At 39.1% G+C, this 19,336-nt stretch overlaps 1 protein-coding gene across 1 annotated transcript in view; it reads left to right on the forward strand.

The window, feature by feature from the left end:
• TRPM6 (transient receptor potential cation channel subfamily M member 6) overlaps nt 1-19,336 on the forward strand; it is a 139,111-nt gene that overhangs the window by 42,293 nt on the left and 77,482 nt on the right. Inside the window, 7 exon segments of the mRNA XM_068553856.1 lie at nt 2,612-2,736; nt 7,140-7,311; nt 12,168-12,336; nt 13,365-13,488; nt 15,535-15,607; nt 15,727-15,827; nt 18,798-18,932. Of these exon segments, the coding sequence (XP_068409957.1) occupies nt 2,612-2,736; nt 7,140-7,311; nt 12,168-12,336; nt 13,365-13,488; nt 15,535-15,607; nt 15,727-15,827; nt 18,798-18,932 (899 nt within the window).

The raw sequence follows: 19,336 nt of genomic DNA on the forward strand, positions 1-19,336 counted from the left end.
GATGCTGAATGGGTCATAGTTGAGATACAAAGAAAGTGTTTGGGAGCAAAAGGAAGAGGAAGAGGACAACAAATTCCGGTTCCAACTGAGGGAACCTGAGAAGAAAGCTTGGTGAAGGATATAGCACTTAATGTTGGCCTTGAGAGAAGGGTGGGAAAGAGCATTCTAGGCAGAGGTGGCAGTTCAGGGCAAGGTACACAGCTGGAGATTAAGACATGTGTAGAAAGAGGTGATAAGGCTGCTAGCCAGATGTGCCGTGTGGCAGAGGACAGGGACAGCAAGGGAGACTGGAGCCAGATTGGGTGCCATGTTATTTGGGCTGAGGTTTTATTCTCTATGTAGCAGGGAGCCCTCAAAAGATTTTGAACAGAAGAATGAATAGGGAATGATAATGTCAGATCTGGTTTTACAGAGAGTCTTAGCAGATAATATGTATTAAGATCACATGTGGGCTGCTGACAAACGATCACCCCACATGCTGGTAACGCATGCCAAACCTATGGATCTGAATCTCTATTGGTATTGATGTGTGTTCTGTGGTCCAGACCCCCAATTTTAGAAAATGACTGGGGAAAGTGCAAAAGATGGCTGGAGGGGAGGATTCCAGAGAGAAGGAAATGATTTAGGTGCTATGCATTAGATACATGCAATATGCAGGGCTTTGTTGGCTTTTTTTTTTTCCTGTGCTAATGACACATAGAGTCAGACTGTACATAGAAAGAGTAAGTGGTGTAATGTAGTGTTTGTGATTAAAAGGCAAATTTTTTTTAAATTAATTCTTATTGGAGTAGAGTCACTTTACAATGTTGTGTTGGTTTCTTGCTGTATAGCAAAGTGAATCAGTCATACGTATACATATAGCCACTCTTTTTTAGCTTTCCTTCCTATCTAGGTTGCCACAGAGCATTGAGTAGAGTTCCCTGTGCTATACAGTAGGTTCTCATCAGTTATCTATTTTATACACAGTAGTGTATGTATGTCAGTCCCAATGTCCCAATTCATCCCACCCACCACCTCCCCCCTTGGTAACCATAAGTTTGTTCTCTATGTCTGTGACTCTATTTCTGCTAGAAGGCAGATTAAGCCAATCTCAAAAGGCTATGTATTGCATAATTCCAACTATATGACATTCTGGAAAAGGCAAAACTATAGAGATAATAAAAAGATCAGTGGTTATCAAGGATTGGGGGAATGAGGGATGAATAGACAGAGTACAGAGGACTTTTAGGGCAGTGAAACTATTCTGTATGATGCTGTAATGGTGCATACATGTTATTATACATTTGTCCAAACCCATAGAATGTACAACACCAAGAGTGAACTCTAATGTAATGTAAACTGTGGACTTTGGATGATTATGATGTGTCAGTGTAGGTTCATCATTTGTAACAAATGTTCCACTTTGGTAGGGGATGTTGACAGTGGGGAGGTTGTAAATGTGTAGGGAAGAGGGTATATGGGAAATCTCTGTACCTCTGGCTCAATTTTGCTGTGAATCTAAAACTGCTCTAAAAAGTAAAGTCTAATTTTCATTCCTTTTTATGGCTGAGTAATATTCCATTGTATATATGTGCCACATCTTCTTTATCCATTCGAAATTGGGCCATTTGTAGAGACGTGGATGGACCTAGAGACTGTCATACAGAGTGAAGTAAGTCAGAAAGAGAAAAACAAATATCGTATATTAACGCATACATGTGGAACCTAGAAAAATGGTACAGATGAACCAGTTTGCAGGGCAGAAATAGACACAGAAGTAGAGAACAAACGTATGGACACCAAAGGGGGAAAGCAGCGGGGGTGGGGGTGGGGGTGTGATGAATTGGGCGATTGGGATTGACATGTATACACTGATGTGTATAAAATAGATAGCTAATAAGAACCAGCTGTATAAAAAAATAATAAAATAAAATTAAAAAAAAAAGTAAAGTCTATTGAAAAAAGAAAAGTCAGATCATGGATTGGAATCCAAACTGTACAAGCTACCAGCTCTATAACCTTGGGCAAATTATTTAACTTCCTTGTGCCTCAATTTTTGCCTATAAAATAGACTAAAAATATTCCTACTTAAAGTGTAAATGCATGTAAAACTTAAAAAAGCACCTGGTGTGTAGTTAAGAGTTCAGTAAGTGTTGGCTATTATTATTATTATTATTAGTCCCAGAAAGGCAAACATTAATGTATTAGTTCTGGAATATTTATGAATATAGAGCTGTTAAATTAATTTGCCTCAATGAAGCAAGGATCTTCAGGATGTTTTACTGGGACAGTCAAGAAGGTTAGAGAAAAAAATACTAAGAACATTCATGATGTCAGGGGTGGGTTTACAGGATGTTCTGGCCAGGCAAGAATAGGGGCAGAACTGAGGTTGTAAGCAGAAATTTCTCAAAGGAAGAGGAGAATTGTTCAGGTAGAAAGGTTAGTGATAGGAGAAGGAGGTGTCAAGAGGGAGTAGAGCAAGTCAACGTATCAGAAATTAATTCCACTGTGCCAGCAACTTTCCCTGATAACAGTCTTTTGCATATGCTTGTCTACTTGTCTCTTTCCGGCAGTCACAGTGTTTTGCGTGATTTGTGAGTTAAAGTTTGACTTCTAAACTGATTGTTCATAGGTGTGTCCAAACATGTTGGGGATGCCCTGAAAGCCCATTCCTCCCAGTCCTTGAGAAAAATCTGGACAGTTGGAATCCCTCCTTGGGGTGTCATTGAGAACCGGAAAGATCTTATTGGAAGAGATGTAAGTAGACAATCCTTTCACAACAAAAGGAGATAAACATGTATCCAGTTGCCAGCTTAGCACTATATCCGGATATCTAGTAGACATCTTGAATGTAATATACCCCAAATAAACTCCTGACTTCCTACTGCCTCCCTTACCCTATCTTAGAAAGTGACAATCTTGTCCTGCAGTTCTCAAGCCAAAACCCTGAACTTATCCTGGAATGATCTCCGTCTCACGCCTCAAACCCGATCCACCAGTAAATTATCATCTTAGCTTCACTTTAAAAATTTATCTGGGGGCTTCGCTGGTGGCGCTGTGGTTAAGAATCCACCTGCCAATGCAAGGGGCACGGGTTCGAGCCCTGGTCCGGGAGGATCACACATGCCGTGGAGCAACTAAGCCCGTGCGCCACAACTACTGAGCCTGCGCTCTAGAGCCCGCGAGCCACAACTACTGAGCCTGTGTGCCACAACTACTGAAGCCCGCGCGCCTAGAGCCCATGCTCCGCAACAAGAAAAGCCACCACAATGAGAAGCCTGCACACCGCAACGAAGAGTAGCACTGCTCACCGCAACTAGAGAAAGCCCACGCACAGCAACGAAGGCCTAACACAGCCAAAAATAAAAATAAATAAAATAAATAAATTTATTTTAAAAAATATATATATCTATCCGGAATCCGACCTCTTTTTATTACCTCCACTGTTACTGAGCAGGTTTAAGCCACTATTTTCTGTCACCTGGATGATTGTAATAGCCTTCCCTACTCTCATCCATGTCTCTTATTAAGGTCTGATCCCAACACAGTAGCCAGAATGATTCTAAAGGGACGGACTTGTCTAAGTTTGTTTATAAGACTAATGTATATTTTTGGTAGGTATCTCAAGTATTACAAAAGGTATGAAGAAGAAAGATAACCACTGTTAATATTTTGGTGTGTATCATTCTAGAATTTTTTTCTATGTATGCGTACGTATGTATAGTAAAAAAAAGTTTGTGTGTTAAAAAAGTAACAACAGAAACCTATTGTTGTGAATCTGTTTTTCAGCTTAACTATTTAACATAATTAATTCTCTATGTCAGTTAATATAGACATGCTTATGGTTTGTTTTAACTTTCATTTTGGAAAATTTCGAACACATTAAAGAGTAGAGAGATGAGAATAATCATCTCCTTCGTGCCCTTCTCCCGGTTTCAACAGTTATGAACTCAGAGCCAATTTTGTTTAGTTTAGTCCCTCATCCATTCTCCATCTCCTCCCTCCATTATTTTGAAGCAAATTCCAGACGTCAAATAATTTCATTGGTAAATATTTTAGTAGTTATTTCTAAAGTATATGGACAATTAAAAAATATAACCACATTGCCATATTCGTACCTAAAAAATTAACAATAATTTCTGAATATCATCAAATATCCAGTCTGTGTTCAAGTTTCTGATTGTCTCAATTTTTCAGTTGTTTGATTTCATTATCCAAAAAATTTCCCTACATTGTGATGGGTTGATTTGTCTCTTCGGTCACTTAGTTTTTTTCCTTGAGTCGCTTTTGATCTCTGGATTTTCCCTCCGTCTCCTTTTTTGTTTTCTGTTTGTTTGTTTCAATTTATTTGTTGAAGAAACTGGGTCATTCCTAAAGAGTTTCCCACAGTTTGGATTTTGCAGATTTAAGCTCTTGTAGTAGCATTTAGCCTATTTCTCTGTCTTTTGTCTTTCTTGTAAATTGGTAGTTTGATCCAAAGGTATGATCAGATTCAGGTTCTTTTTGTACAGGTTTAGGAGATGTGTCCTTCCCTTGTGACATAACATCCTCACTCTTTTTATGATGTCATTGCCTAGATTTATTATTTCAACAGGGTTGCAAAAATGCTAATATTTAATTATAGTGTTCTTTCTTCATTTATTAGCTTAAATACTCTATAAAGAGAAACATTTTCTCCTCAATTGCTTGGTTTACCTTGTGGTACGGTTGTATGGGAAAGGGTAGAATAAATATTTGATTCTTTTTCTTTATTTGCCAGTTTTCAAAGCATTGAGTTGGTTATCTACCATCCCCCAAGGTGAACAGTCTGTTGTTGTTGTTTTTTTTTCTGATTCAGGAAGTTAAACATATTTGGTATGTTTTAAGCCATTATTCTAATATAGTTATTATTCTTTATCACGCTCATATTGTCCCATTGTGGCCAGTGGAGCCTTTCAAGTTGTCTCCTGAGTCCTTTTAACACAAATCTAGTCATTTATCATTGCTTCCTTGCGTTTTAGTATGAAAAAAACTGTTCTTGGCTCATTGTATATAATTTTTGCTCCTAGAGAAATGGCTGGTTGCTTTTAGTGGGAAGTAGTATTAAGAGACCACATTCTGAGAGCCAAGGGTGCATTTTTATTTTTCATGCCTGATAAAGTTCTATTGTACTAAAGTACTATAATTTATTTAACCATTCCTCTATATTGTCCATTTATGTTTTCTATTTTTAACTTTTACAGAAAATGATATTAATGTTGTGATGAGACACATATATTTTTGAAACTAGCTGAAAACGCTTATTTCCTTAGAAGTTATTCTCAAAGTAGAATGTTTGGACCAGATGGTATGTAACTTTTAAAATGTGACTAATTGTCTTCCAGAAAGGTGGTAACAATTTACATTCCTACCAACAGGATATGAGGGTGCCCATTTCCCTGTACCATTTCCAGCTTCGGGTATTCTGGCTTTTTTTAAACTTTGCCATTCTGATAGGTATAAAATAACACGTAATTTTTCTTATGTACGTTTCTCTGATTACTAGTGAGATTCAACATCTTTCCATGTGGTTTTTATGCATTTTTAAGCATAGTTTTTATATTTTGAAAGACCTTTTGTATTATAATTCATTCTATTAACATTTTTGTTTGCCATGTGTGCTGCATTTCCCAGATTTTAATTTGTATCATTTATGAACATCTTTCCATGTGTAAAAAATATGTGTTACATCTATCAATTATTTTCTTTTTGGTTTCTGGCCTCAGTGTCATGCTTAGGGATTATAAAAGTAACTTTTAAATACTAACGTTTGTAATGTTTATAGTGCTTTTTACATCCATTATTTCTTTTTTTTTTTTAATTTCTTTCTTTTTTTTTTTTTTGGCTGTGTTGGGCCTTCGTTGCTGCACGCAGGCTTTCTCCAGTTGTGGCGAGTGGGGGCTACTGTTTGTTGCGGTGCGCAGGCTTCTCATTGAGGTGGCTTCTCTTGTTGTGGAGCACGGGCTCTAGGTGTGCGGGCTTCAGTAGTTGTGGCTCACGGGCTCTAGAGCACAGGCTCAATAGTTGTGGTGCACGGGCTTAGTTGCTCCACGGCATGTGGGATCTTCCCAGACCAGGGCTTAAACCCGTGTCCCCTGCATTGGCAGGTGGATTCTTAACCACTGCGCCACCAGGGAAGCCCCCATTATTTCTTTAAAGCCTCACAGCAACCCTCTGCTCTAGGAATCATTATCATCACTTATACATGAGGAAAATAAGCCTGAGAAAGGAAGCAGGTGTTACCCAGAGTTAAAGTTAGAAAGCAGAAGAGCCTAGCCTTAAACTTGGGCTCTTTGACTCCAAACACAGTCGGCCTTCCCTATTTGTGGATTCCGCATCTGAGGAGTCAACTGACAGTGGATCCTAAGGATTCAACCGACCGCGGATCCAGGGGATACTGAGGGCCGACTCTACTGAGCCATCTTATATAAGGGACTTGAGCATCCGTGGATTGTGGTATCTGCGAGTGGTCCTGGAACTAATCCCCCACAGGTACCAAATGACTGTACTGTTCTCTCCTCTCTAAAAACAAATGAGAATTGGAGTAGCTTATAGAAGAATCAGCAAATATTAATAAAGATCTGGATATTTTTTATTGAATGAATGCATCTCCATTTACTTTTCACTTCATTTGGAATACTAGAAAAAAAAAAATCAGTGTCCAAATATTATTCTGGAATAGATCTATTAAAAGGCATAGTTTCTGGATAGTGATGTAGTCTGTGTACCAATGCAGATCCTTAAACTGTTTTTTAATGATCTGAGACAAGGTAAGTACAGAAATTGAAAATAAATGTATGGAACCATTTTTAGCCATGTGACGGTGCTGTGACATCCAAGCATATGGTAAGTGTGCTTATCTTGCTGTGTGTGCGAGTGTTGTTGAACTTGTGAGTCTCATGTAGTACAAGCCGCATACTAGTCATGCGTTAGGGGACTACCTATCTGTCCATAAAGACATAAGAAATAAGAAATCTCAAATTGATTCTTCACTGCAGATAGCCTGAGAAGCACTGCCCTTGGTAGCAGGTACTACTTTTTGACCTGGACAGGAACTCGGTAGGACACAGACAGGCCTTCGGAGCCGTCGGCCTGGGAAGGATCTCAAGCTCTGACCGTCTCTTGTCCTCGCTGTCTCGCAGGCGGTGTGCCTGTACCAGACCCTGGGCAACCCCCTCAGCAAACTCACCACACTCAACTGCATGCACTCCCACTTCATCCTGGCCGATGATGGCACCGTGGGCAAGTATGGCAATGAGATGAAGCTCAGGAGGAACCTGGAAAAGTACCTCTCTCTGCAGAAAATACACAGCCGTGAGTACCACAGGGGCTCAACCAACAGGTCCTGGCCGGGGGCCTTGCTGTGGAGCAAGGTGCTCCATTGCCATCTGTACAGGGTAGAGAGGTCCAAGCCGGCCCCTGCCTTAAGTTAACACCTGTGAACCCTCAGTGAGAAGAAAGCAGGATATGAAATTGTGGGTGACAGTCAGAAGAGAGGAAGGGATCTTGTGGGACAGCAGAGGGGAGGTGTCAGAGTGGAGACTTTAGCAGAGTCTCTGGGAGTCCTTAGGCTTGGATGGATAGAGGGAGGAAGTAGAGAAAGAATTGATTTGGGAACGTGGATGGCTGAAAAGCCGTAAAGAGACTAGCCTGAGAAGAGAGGGCTATGAGCCTTGATAGTCAGGGAAGATGACATTTCTATGTGGGTAGTGTGGCTTCAGTCAGGGAAGGGGTTGAAGTCAGGACTTTTAGAAATAAGGACCTTTGAAGGTATGTTGTGACATGCTGGCAGTGGTGCTTTGGTAGTGCCTAAGGAGGAGGAGTGGGGGGCAAGATCAGTGAGTGTCCTTGGGTGGAGAGGTGGGAATCCTTACAGGGAGGAAGAGGGCTGGATGCTGCCTGGAGAAATGGAGACTCTGCATCCAGGGCAGCAGAAGGTGGCCCCTGCCTCTTTTGGTGAGTTAAATCTTCCACAGACTACTCCTACCCTTTAAGCGGAGATGCCAGGGAATAGGAAGATTCTCAGGAGGCTCAGTCTTCTTCAACCTCTGACTTTGGGCTGAAAATGCTGAACATCCTTTGAGTTTTTGGCCCAGATTCCCTGAAGCAGCAGATGTAGTGAGGTCAGATGGATCAAAGCTCTATTTACTGCCTGTGACCTTGGGCAATGAAATTAGCGTCTGTCAAATTGTTCTCTTAAAAAAAAAAAAAAAAAAAAAATTGTTCTCTTAATACAAGACAGAAGAAACTGTCTACCTGTACCTTTTGTTGTGAGAATTAGAGGGGATAAAATATGTTAGGTGTGCTCAGAATAGTATTGGGTACATAACATGTCCTCAACAAATGTGTTTCTTTCTTTCCTTTTATTCTCCTTTGGTACAGGGGGTCGTCTGCTGGTTGGGGTGGGGGTACAGAGAGGGACTCTGGGAATTGTTGTCAGTCATTTAGAGCTTAGTGTGAATGAAGTTTGGAGGCTTATTTAGGTCAGGAAGGGGGAGAGAGGAGCAGGTATGTGGTCCTCTACAGGGTGGGGGTGGCTCGTGGGGAGGAAGACCCACAGAGGAGCGGAGAAGGAGGGCAGGTCAGAGATTGCCCTGAAGGAGAATCCCTGAAGCGAGGGCCCAGCAGGGCTCTGAAATGTCAGTTACCTGAACTGTCCTGTTGCCTCTGATGACCTGGGCTCACCACCTGTGCTCAGGGATTCTGTGCAGCGCTACGATGTGTGTCCCAGGAGAGCAAAGTCTCTGTCTTTCTTATTTCCTGCTGATTCTCCATTTGTGAAAACAGCCCTGATGAATGAAAACAGCCCCGAGCTTGCATATCGCCATATGCCATTCTACATTTCTACTTTCAAAGTCCTTAAAATTTAGGATTCATTTGGAGGGTTTTGCTGTCCATGGAGAGAGAATGTGGAGTCAATTTCAGTGGATTGGTAATATTTATTATTCTATGGAGAACTGACAGGAAAACAGCAAAAACAATAAACCACTTACACACACGCACACACATATACACACACATGCATGCACACACACAAGAAAGAAAGAAGGAAGGAAGGAAGGAAAGAAGAAAGGAAGAATAAAAGAGAGAAAGGAAAGACAAATGAAAACAGACCCTAACAAGCCCAAAATTCTTAGGTATCAAAACTGATCTTCACACCTCCTGTGCTCACTAGGGAGGCTTTCTGCCATATTTGTATTTGTCTTTGATGTGGTTAAAAATATTTTCTTGATTTCTTTCATTTCTTTTCAACTGGGCTTCTTGGAGTCCCTGGCAAATCCTTGATGTTCACAGAAAGCACTTACCAAAAAAAAAGGATGACTTCATAAAGTTGCTGTAGAAATCCCTTTGAAATGTGGCCAATGTCAGTTCCTGTTCTGTAAGCCTCTGAGGATGGAAAGCATAGGATCAGCTCTGTATGTCTTCGTAATCCAAGTCTTGGTGGAGAAGAGAGCCCTTTCCTGGGATGCGTATTCTAAGAGCCTTTCATTGGAGCTGTAATGTTGTATTCCTGCCTAAACTGGGAGCCAGGTGTAGAGGCAGCTCTCTCATGAGATTTGTCAGCAAAGAACTTCACGATTTTTTTAAAACAAATTTAATTAATAGCATCAGTAAGATCCTTTTTGTAGAAAACAATCATAAATATATTTATATTTATTTTTGTGAGGATTAGTTATTGCTTTAAAAAAGATGTATCTAACAGAAATTGAATTATTTTCCCTTCTCCTGCAGAATACCCTTACTGATTTCTTTTTCTGATGATAAAAATGTTACATACTCTCACATTCAGATAAAGAAAGAAAACATAGAAGAGAAGGAAGGTATAGCTTTCTGTAATCTTACTATAAAAAATAACCATTGTTAACTTTTTCACCTGTATGCTTTCAGAAATTTTCTATGTACACACAGAGCAACATTTAAAAATGAACACTGGGATCATATAATATCTTTTGTAGCCTTCCCTCCTCTTCCACTAAACATGGATGTATTTCCATATCAGTAAGCATAATTGAGCACATATTTAATGACTGCATAGTATTTCATTATATAGGATATGAGATTCTCTTTAAAAAGTTTTTTTTCCATCCGTTTCAATAATTCTATAATTAATGACATTTTCATCTAAATTTTCTTCTATTACTTTTATGCCTTAATAAACCATCGTCACCATTTCATTTAGCTTTTACAGGACAATGTTGTTAAAAGAACCCTATGACTATCAATTGGTGTATCTTTCGTCTGATTTTTAGTGATAAGGAGAAAATAATAAGGAAGTGGAGATATGTGGAAAAGGAAAGAAGTATAATGTCAAAGCCATTAAATAGACTGAATGAGATATTTGGGTGCCTGCTAAGAGGCCCACCCTTAACATTTGTGGAGTCAGGACAAAGGTTACACATGGAAACCCACATACTATTTGTTTAAATATTTAAAAGCTTTAAATCAAGCTAACCAGCAAAAATAACAAGAGAATAATGTTCAATCCTTTTACTTTTGTACATGTAGCAGGAAGACCAGGTTTGAGGTCAGAGTCCTGGATTTTTGGGAGTACTAAGCCAGAACGTGGAGATGAAAGAGAACTAGCACCTTGGCCCCTGGCCTACAGGTCACTCTCTGCTTCTCTTCCCACCTTTGGCTCCATCTCGTGATGTCCAGGCTTCACACACGTTGTCACCTGGACACCCCAGCCTATGTGTCCAAGCTCTATCCACTTCTCTCCTACTCCCCAAAGCTGCCTCTGACTTTGACAAGTATATTCCTGGGGCAGAGGTTCAAGCAGCCCCTGGAAGCAAGAATTTTGGGGTCTTGGGCAATCTAATAAGTAGGAGAGGGAGCACAGGCTTTCCTTGAACCTTGACCCTATAGACTCCTCACTGTGAGGGGAAGGACATGGTCAGAGGAGGGCGCTGCAGAACATGGGGCCCAGAGTAAAGTCCTCTGTCGCTCAGGTGTGAACATGGTGTTGCCTGCCAATTTTCCTTCTCTTGGAAAAAAAAAATTGATTTAAATATATCAATACACATGTGGTGTAAAAATTCAATCAAGTAAGAAATCTATAGAATAAACAGTCAACATTTCTCCAAATCCTCTCCTCTCTTCTTTACTATTAATAATTTGATATATATCCTTCCAGAGTTTTCTGGTTATTTATGTAACATGTTATAGATATATGCATATGTATATATAAAATATATACCCATATATATGGTTTTAAAATTTTAAATAGGATTTTAAATAGGATCATACTGGGCATATCATTTCTGTAACTTTTGTTCACTTAATATCTTTTTAAAAAGAATGACTCCATGGTCTTTCCTTTTTTTGTCTTCCTTACTTTAATAAAGTAATATGTAGTCTGATAAGAAAGCCAAATAGTGAAAAATGGAATAAATTGAAATATAAAAGTCTTTGAGGTTTACCCATCCCATCTTGTTCTTAGAAATAACCACTATTCAAAGTTGATTGAACAGGCAAAAGTTTGATCATTTTTGGAGATGAGTGATGGATACATTGGGATCCATTATATCATTCTGTTTTCTTTTAGATATGTTTGAAAATTTCCACGATAAAAAGTTAGTTTCTTGAAGACTACTACTTATTATTATTATTATTATTATTATTATTATTTTAATTAATTAATTTATTTTTGGCTGTGTTGGGTCTTCGTTTCTGTGCGAGGGCTTTCTCTAGTTGCGGTGAGCAGGGGCCACTCTTCATCGCGGTGCGCGGGTCTCTCACTATCATGGCCTCTCTTGTTGCGGAGCACAGGCTCCAGACGTGCAGGCTCAGTAGTTGTGGCTCACGGGCCCAGTTGCTCCGCGGCATGTGGGATCTTCCCAGACCAGGGCTCGAACCCGTGTCCCCTGCATTGGCAGGCGGATTCTCAACTGCTGCACCACCAGGGAAGCCCTATTATTATTTTTTAATTACCAAAAGCCTTTCGGTAACTTTTTAACTGGGAGAAGATGCTCTCACCATATTTGAGTTACTTTTATTTAAAGTCCAAGCTTCTGGCTTGGCCTTGAACTAAGCAAGCCTGAGTCAAAGAAGAGAGAATGGCTAGTGCAAGCAACAAATACATGTGGTAATTGAAAGACTTGTGTCTGGTAATCAGAATTGCTGATGGGGTTCCTTTGTAACAATTTGATATTGTTTGTCATCTGAAATAGGCTCAAGACAAGGAGTGCCTGTGGTGGGGCTGGTGGTGGAAGGTGGTCCCAATGTCATCCTCTCAGTGTGGGAGACTGTGAAAGACAAAGATCCAGTGGTGGTGTGTGAAGGTACAGGCAGGGCTGCCGACCTCCTGGCCTTCACTCACAAACACTTTGCAGATGAAGGGTGAGTTGTTGAGTCTTCATTTCTGAAAGTATGCTCTTTATTCTTCCATTTTAGTTCTTTAATTTCTGCTTTCATGTAGGCCGGATATCCTTAGAGGACAGAGACTGGAATTCTCTGGATATCTTGGAGGACAGAGGTTGAGACTGGAATTCATTTTTCAGTGGTTTTTGTATTTATTAAGCAACACCAAAATACCCTCCAGTGATGCAAGTTGCTATTAGCTTAGCTGAAGAATGGCTGGCCTCTAACAAGGACCTTGAGCCCTGTCTGAGCTTAGGGAAAAAGCATTTCCAGGGGGAGTGAGGGAGGAGACCACTGTGGCCCCAGATCACCTTTAAGTTCAATTGCCGTTAGTAAAAATAGCAGAAATTGGGGAAATCAACATCCTGACATTTTTGTCGCATATGTTGTACTTAGTTGAAGTTTTAACTCTTTCTCCTTTTTAAACAAGATGGTAGTTTTTCTCTATCCATCCCTATACACATTGTGATTCTTCCAATTTCAAAAGTGTGATATTTCTGCCAGGTAAGTAAATACAGTGCGTACAAACTGAAATGTGGACCCCACTCATTTACTTAATAAATATTCATTCACTGCTTATAATTTCTCTCTGACAACTCTTCTCTTACAGTTTCTCTCCCCTTTCAGCCCTGCTTCCACCCTGTACCCCCTTCCTCTTCTATTACACCTCTCTCTTTCGTTTTGCAGTGTCAGATTCTTTGAGAATATTATGCCCGTAATTTCTGGAGATTCACAGACTCTTGGAAATCTATCAGCTCAAGAACCCTGCCCCAAGTGCATTCTTCCCAGGAGCATGGCAGATCAGTCCATTCTCTCTTTCAATTCAGCCTTCTCCTCGTGCTGCTGCTTCGCTTTCCTTCCCATTCATTTGTCTCTTGGCAGTCCTGTCCATAGAAACCTTCTCCATCACATGGGACAGATGCAGGGATGTTGTACTTGTACTGATGTTTCTGGCTTGTCCCCTTCTCTGCACTGTGTCAAGTCACGACCATTTCTCTCTCTCCCAGGACCCTGCGTCCTCAAGTGAAGGAGGAGATCATCTGCATGATTCAGAACACTTTCAACTTTAGTCTTAAACAGTCCAAGCACCTTTTTCAAATTCTGATGGAGTGTATGGTGCACAGGGATTCTGTGAGTATGATGAGTTGATGACTCAACTGACTTAAAAAATGCTAATGTTCAACAATTGTGATATTTATTTTCACAAATTTTTTTTTTCATTTCTTACTTGATTATATATAGCTCTACAGAACTTGACCTTTAAGTTGAGTAAACTTGACTTCTTGTTTCCTCTCGCCCTCCAACCATGCTTCATATTCCTGACCGTACCTGGGAAAAAACACTTAGACAATATAACAGTATTACAGAAAAGTGATTGAATTTAGTGAAAATTACATGTAAATATTTTCAGAGGGTAAAGGAACAGCTCCATGTCTTAAATAAACTCAAGTCTGCTGGCTTAGATGACTCTATCACAGTATCCTCAGTATGTCCCATAGGAGATCATTGGGGATGCACTGGACAATGGAAATATGTGAATAAACTCTCAGATGGAAAATAGAGGCCACGAACTTTGGGCTATGAACATAATATAGATTCAGGAAAAGATTTTAGTGTTTTAGGGTACTTTGATCAAAATTTTTATCAGTGATTTGGATAATATGTAGCTGACAGTTACATTAAATATGCAGATATGTCATATCATAGTGATCTTTCCAGAATTTGAAGGCTGGACCAAATCATACAAGATTTTGGTAATATTAAAGCACCTTCCCTCAAAAAACCAATTGAACAAGTTCAGTCTAGACTAAGCATGGCTAAACAGATGTGAAGAACCCTTTGGGATTTTGGTTGACCTAGTAACAACGAAAATAACAACCATGTCTACAATTAACGGTGTGCTTTCCAGTATATTTTTTCACGTGAAATAGCCCCATGAGTGAGTTCAATATGGCAGTGATTGTTTATTTCAGTCTCAGAGATAACGAAGCTGAAGCCTAGAGAATTTAAGTGATTTGCCCAGAGTCATGCAGTTATGAAAGAGTAGAACTGAAACTGGTGCTCAGAGTTGAAATCGTGTGCATGAGCTACTACATTTTATATTCCCCACAGTAGTCAGCAGGTTAAGAAAAGGATATATTAAAGGGATCACCCTTATATTTGTCTCCTCCTGTCATCAAGGAGAGTAACCAGGGAGCGGTGTAATAATCAAGAGGGAACTAGAGAAGGCAGCTAAGGGTTTGCATGTTACAGAAAGGTTCTCAACTCCTGCACAGTTGAGGGTTGATTTTATTCATGCACATGGTGGGGGGCTGTTAGGTAGAGGGGCTATTAGCTTGAATTGTAGAAAAATTCTATCTTTATGAGACCTTAGAGATTATTTAGTGGGTTCCTCTCATCTTGTGGGTGAGGAACCTGAGATGCAATGGTTTTAAGATATTTACCCAGGACTGACAAGTTAGTGGCATATCTGGGGCTAGAACTTGCCAATCTTGGCTCTTTTTGTTGAACAGGTCCCTTTACTATATATTTTCATTTGTAAAGATTGAGATACATTCATTAACAGGAGAAGACCTTTTATAATCATAAATAATGTCCTTATTTGTCTTAAAAAAATCAGTCACGTGCCAGGATGCACTGGAGGCTTTGACGTTGTGAAGGCTTTCTTCACTGTCCATTGTACTTGCTCACTGGGTGCATTGTAATTGCCTCACTTATTTTATGACAAATCCTTGAGGATTCATTTCTCATTAAAAAGCAAAAGTCTTAGTTTCTAAAGCTAGGTGAACAGAAGGATCTCATTTCGTATTCTTTCAAAATGAGGAATGGTTTTCTTTACATGAGGAATTGACACTGAGTTTCTTTCCATTATAGCATGTGAATAGTAAATTAATGTAATAATGTTCTTTCATGCATGTTTCCTCTAAGATACTTGGAATTTTTCAGTTTTTTTTTTTATCCCCTGAATGTATACAATTCGCCTTTACCCTACTTAAAAGTTTTCTCTCTTATTAGTAAAAAAAAAAAAGAATTTTTTTTTAACTCTGTGATTTTTGACATTAATGATGAATGTTTCGCGTAATTCATTAGCTCAAGAGCAAATTTTGTGGGTACTTTTGAAAGCATTTCTTTGCTAGTTTCCAAAATGTATGGCTTTCTGTTTTTCAACTGTTACAGATTACCATTTTTGATGCTGATTCTGAGGAGTCACAGGACCTTGATTTAGCAATCCTAACAGCTCTGCTAAAGGGTGAGTGTCTAAATAAGGTTACAATTGTTCCTCCTTCCCTCTTTTCACATTCTGTGGCACTTTGTGCTTTTTATGTTGATATCGTAAACAGAATATGTGATTCCTTTCTTTTACCCTAGGCACAAATTTATCAGCATCAGAACAATTAAATCTGGCAATGGCTTGGGACAGGATGGACATTGCCAAGAAACATATCCTAATTTATGGACAACATTGGAAGGTATAATGAAGATGAAGTTATTTGGAAGACCTGTGTCGTGTGTTGGTTTGTTAGGGAGGGACAAAAGAGAGAATTGGAGGAGAGATAGGTTGCTTTGGGGACGGGTGTGGGGATAGGGTAGCATCTCTGATGCTGGCTACACACCATCGCTAAGACATTTCTCTCATCTACTTTGCCTCCCTGAAAAGCTAATTGAAGCTGACAAAGGAAGTTGGGGGAAAGACAAATGGAAGGATTTTTTATTTACTTTTTGAATGGGCAGATTTTTATACTGTTATTCAAAACTTAAAGTTTATCATATGTTTTTGCATTAAAGTGTAATGCATGCTCACAATAGGAATGAGTGAAAACAGAGAAAAGCAGGAAGAAGAAAGATTACTCATAGTGCTAATGCTAATCACCGTTAACATTTCATTTTAAAAAAATTACAGTTGTGACCAGACCATAGGTCTGTTAGTTTGGGGTTGAACTAATTTGTGCACATTGTTTAAAACATCAAGTGGTACTAAAAAGCTACCAAAAAGACAGTAGTTCCCTGCCCTGCTAATCAGTAGAGCCAAGCACTTTTGACATTTTTGGACTGTTCTGACATTTATAAATCTCCGTATTTCTAAATAATAAGTCATATTGCTGTTTTCTGATTAATTTTAGAGAGCTCTTAACATTTCTGTCTGTGCCCTCCCTGCTGCAATCTGGACTGGTTGCCTGCTATTCCTGGTGCTGAACTGTCATCCTTCATCATCTTGGAGATTCCCTCCTTTGTTAGAACGCCTGTTTTCTGTATCCCCTGTTTTCCTCTTTCTTGTTTTACTCCTTTATTTGATGATGTGTATCTCGCAGTAACTTCCTGAGAAAGGGAGTATGGGAGATAAAAATTTTGAGGCCTTATATGTTTGGATATATTTTAATTCAAGATGGAACTAATTTTCCTAGAAAATTTTGAATGCTTAGCTTCCAGCACCCAGCAGTACTGTTGAGAAGTAAAAATCGTTCTGTTTTCTGATCCTTTGTTTATGACCGTTTCTTTCTTCTCTGGGAGTTTAAGAAAATCTTCTCTTGTTCCAGTGTTCTTAGATTTCACAATGATGTGCGTCGTTATGAGTTTTTATATCCATTACACTGGGCACTTGCTTTCAACTTGGCAATCATGTGTTTCCTTTCTGGGGAGTTTCCTCCCCTGTTTTCTCTGCTCTCATTCAGGAATTTTGTCATTTAAATGTTAGACCTATGGACTGCTCCTCTAATCTTATCTTTTCCTTTAATCTTCTATATCTTTTCTTTGGTAGATTTCCTCAAGTTTAATTTTTCACGCCTTGTATGTATCTTTTTGTTTCTGATAGCATATTATTAATTCCTGAGAGCAAATATGTTGTCTTTTTAAAAAAAATTTTATTTGTTTATTTATTTATTTTCTTTTTGTGGACATATGTTTTTATTTCTCTACAAGTGAATTACTGGGTCATAGGGAAGGTGTACATGTACCTTTGTTTTTTTTTTGATAGATCTTTATTGGAGTATAATTGCTTCTCAATACTGTGTTAGTTTCTGTTGCACAACAAAGCGAACCAGCCATATGCATATACATGCCCCCATATCCCCTCCCTCTTGGGCCTCCCTCCCACCCTCCCTATCCCGCCCCTCTAGGTGGTCACAAAGCACCGTGCCTATCTCCCTGTGCTACGCTGCTGCTTCCCACCAGCCAACTATTTTACATTCGGTAGTGTATATATGTCGATGCTACTCTCACTTCGCCCCAGCTTTGCCCTCCCACCCTGTGTCCTCAAGTCCATTTTCTATGTCTACCTCTTTATTCCTGCTCTGCAACTAGGTTCATCAGTACCATCGTTTTTTTTTAGATTCCATATATATGCGTTAGCATACGGTATTTGTTTTTCTCTTTCTGACTTACTTCACTCTGTATGACAGACCCTAGGTCTTACCATCCTGAATATAATATCTTCTTTTGTCTTTTTGAAGCTATTAATGATAGTTCTTTTGAAGTTTTCTTCTTCCTGTTTTGTCTGATTCCTCCTAGTTGACGTTTTCTGGTCTGTTTGTCCTGGACTCTTTGTTTAAGTGTGGAGGAAAGAAAGCTCATTAGAAATTCTGAGCCTGTAGATTTGGGCTTCACAGTAGGGTGATCTGGCTGCCCCCATTTGTTGGGGAACCTGAAGTGTTAGCATATTCATATATTTTCTCTTGTGTTCATCACAATATCAGAAAGAAATCCTCCAATCTCCTGCTTAGAAGGTAAAGCCTTGTTCCTACTGTTACGGAAACCAATAGGGAAAGATGAGTGGGAAGGTCCCAATGTTAGCAATTTATGCTGCCAGAATTCTGTGGCATAGATTTTGTTTGGTTCTTGACTTTTTTTCCAGACTTCCATTTTTTGGCTTTTTGGGGACTGCTAAGTCAATTACCATTTGACCATCTGCTTTTCAACTTCTAAAATGTTTCACTCTTGACCTCCTTGTTCTTGTGGATTCATTTCTTTAAAAAAAAAACACAGAAAGACAGAAAAACCCTTTACTATAATTTTAGTGGGGTTTTAGGTAGGAGTAAAAGTAGATGAGTGTGTTTAATTTGCCATTATACCCAGAAGTCGGGTATAGTTTAAATGGGAACATGCCAAGTTACCAAAAAAGAAAAAGAAGCAGAAGGAAAAGAAGGAAGGGAAAGAAACCTTGGATTTTTATTAGAATTGCATTAAATTCAAACATTAATTTGGGAAGCATTGAGATCTTTACCACAGTCAATCTTCTCATCCAAGAACACATTTATTCAAGAGGTCTTTTATGCCTTCAGTTTACCTTTTGTTATTTCTTCACTTAGGTCCTGAACATTTCTTAGTAAGATTGTATTTTATGATTATTTTGTCTGTCTAGTTTTGAGTTCAAATACATGTAATTCTTTAGTTATTTCTACTTTCTTGATTTCTGTATATCTCTTATTTATTTCTGTCCTCTGAAGCCTGGCTCGCTAGAACAAGCAATGTTAGATGCTTTGGTGATGGATCGAGTGGATTTCGTGAAGCTCTTAATAGAATATGGCATGAACCTCCATCGCTTTCTTACCATCTCCCGACTGGAAGAGCTCTATAATACAGTGAGTACTGGAACATTTCATTAGTCACCTCCTTAAGATTTATTTATTAATTAGCTTAACACTCAGCTTAAACTATATCTTGAATGTTCAAGTCTCCTTCAGCGTTCATGTACAAAGATAGCTTATAGAGGGACAGACTTTTCAACCAAAGAAGAGACTTTCTTACCAAATCCATTGTATCCTATAGTCATTTCTGTGTTTCCCATTTTAATTAATTATACAGAATAGAAGCATAAACTAATTTAAGAAAATAGGATAGTAAGACCATAATTAAAGCCAAAGATGTGAATAAGAACAAATTGCTTTTATTGAGTAATTAGAAGCATTTCAACCTAAGGACACTTAAAATTTTGTTCCTGCAATTTTCCTATGTAAACCTTTTATTGAAACGAGACTGGCTTACT

Source organism: Eschrichtius robustus, chromosome 10 (genome assembly GCF_028021215.1).
Source record: "Eschrichtius robustus isolate mEscRob2 chromosome 10, mEscRob2.pri, whole genome shotgun sequence".
NCBI lineage: Eukaryota > Metazoa > Chordata > Mammalia > Artiodactyla > Eschrichtiidae > Eschrichtius > Eschrichtius robustus.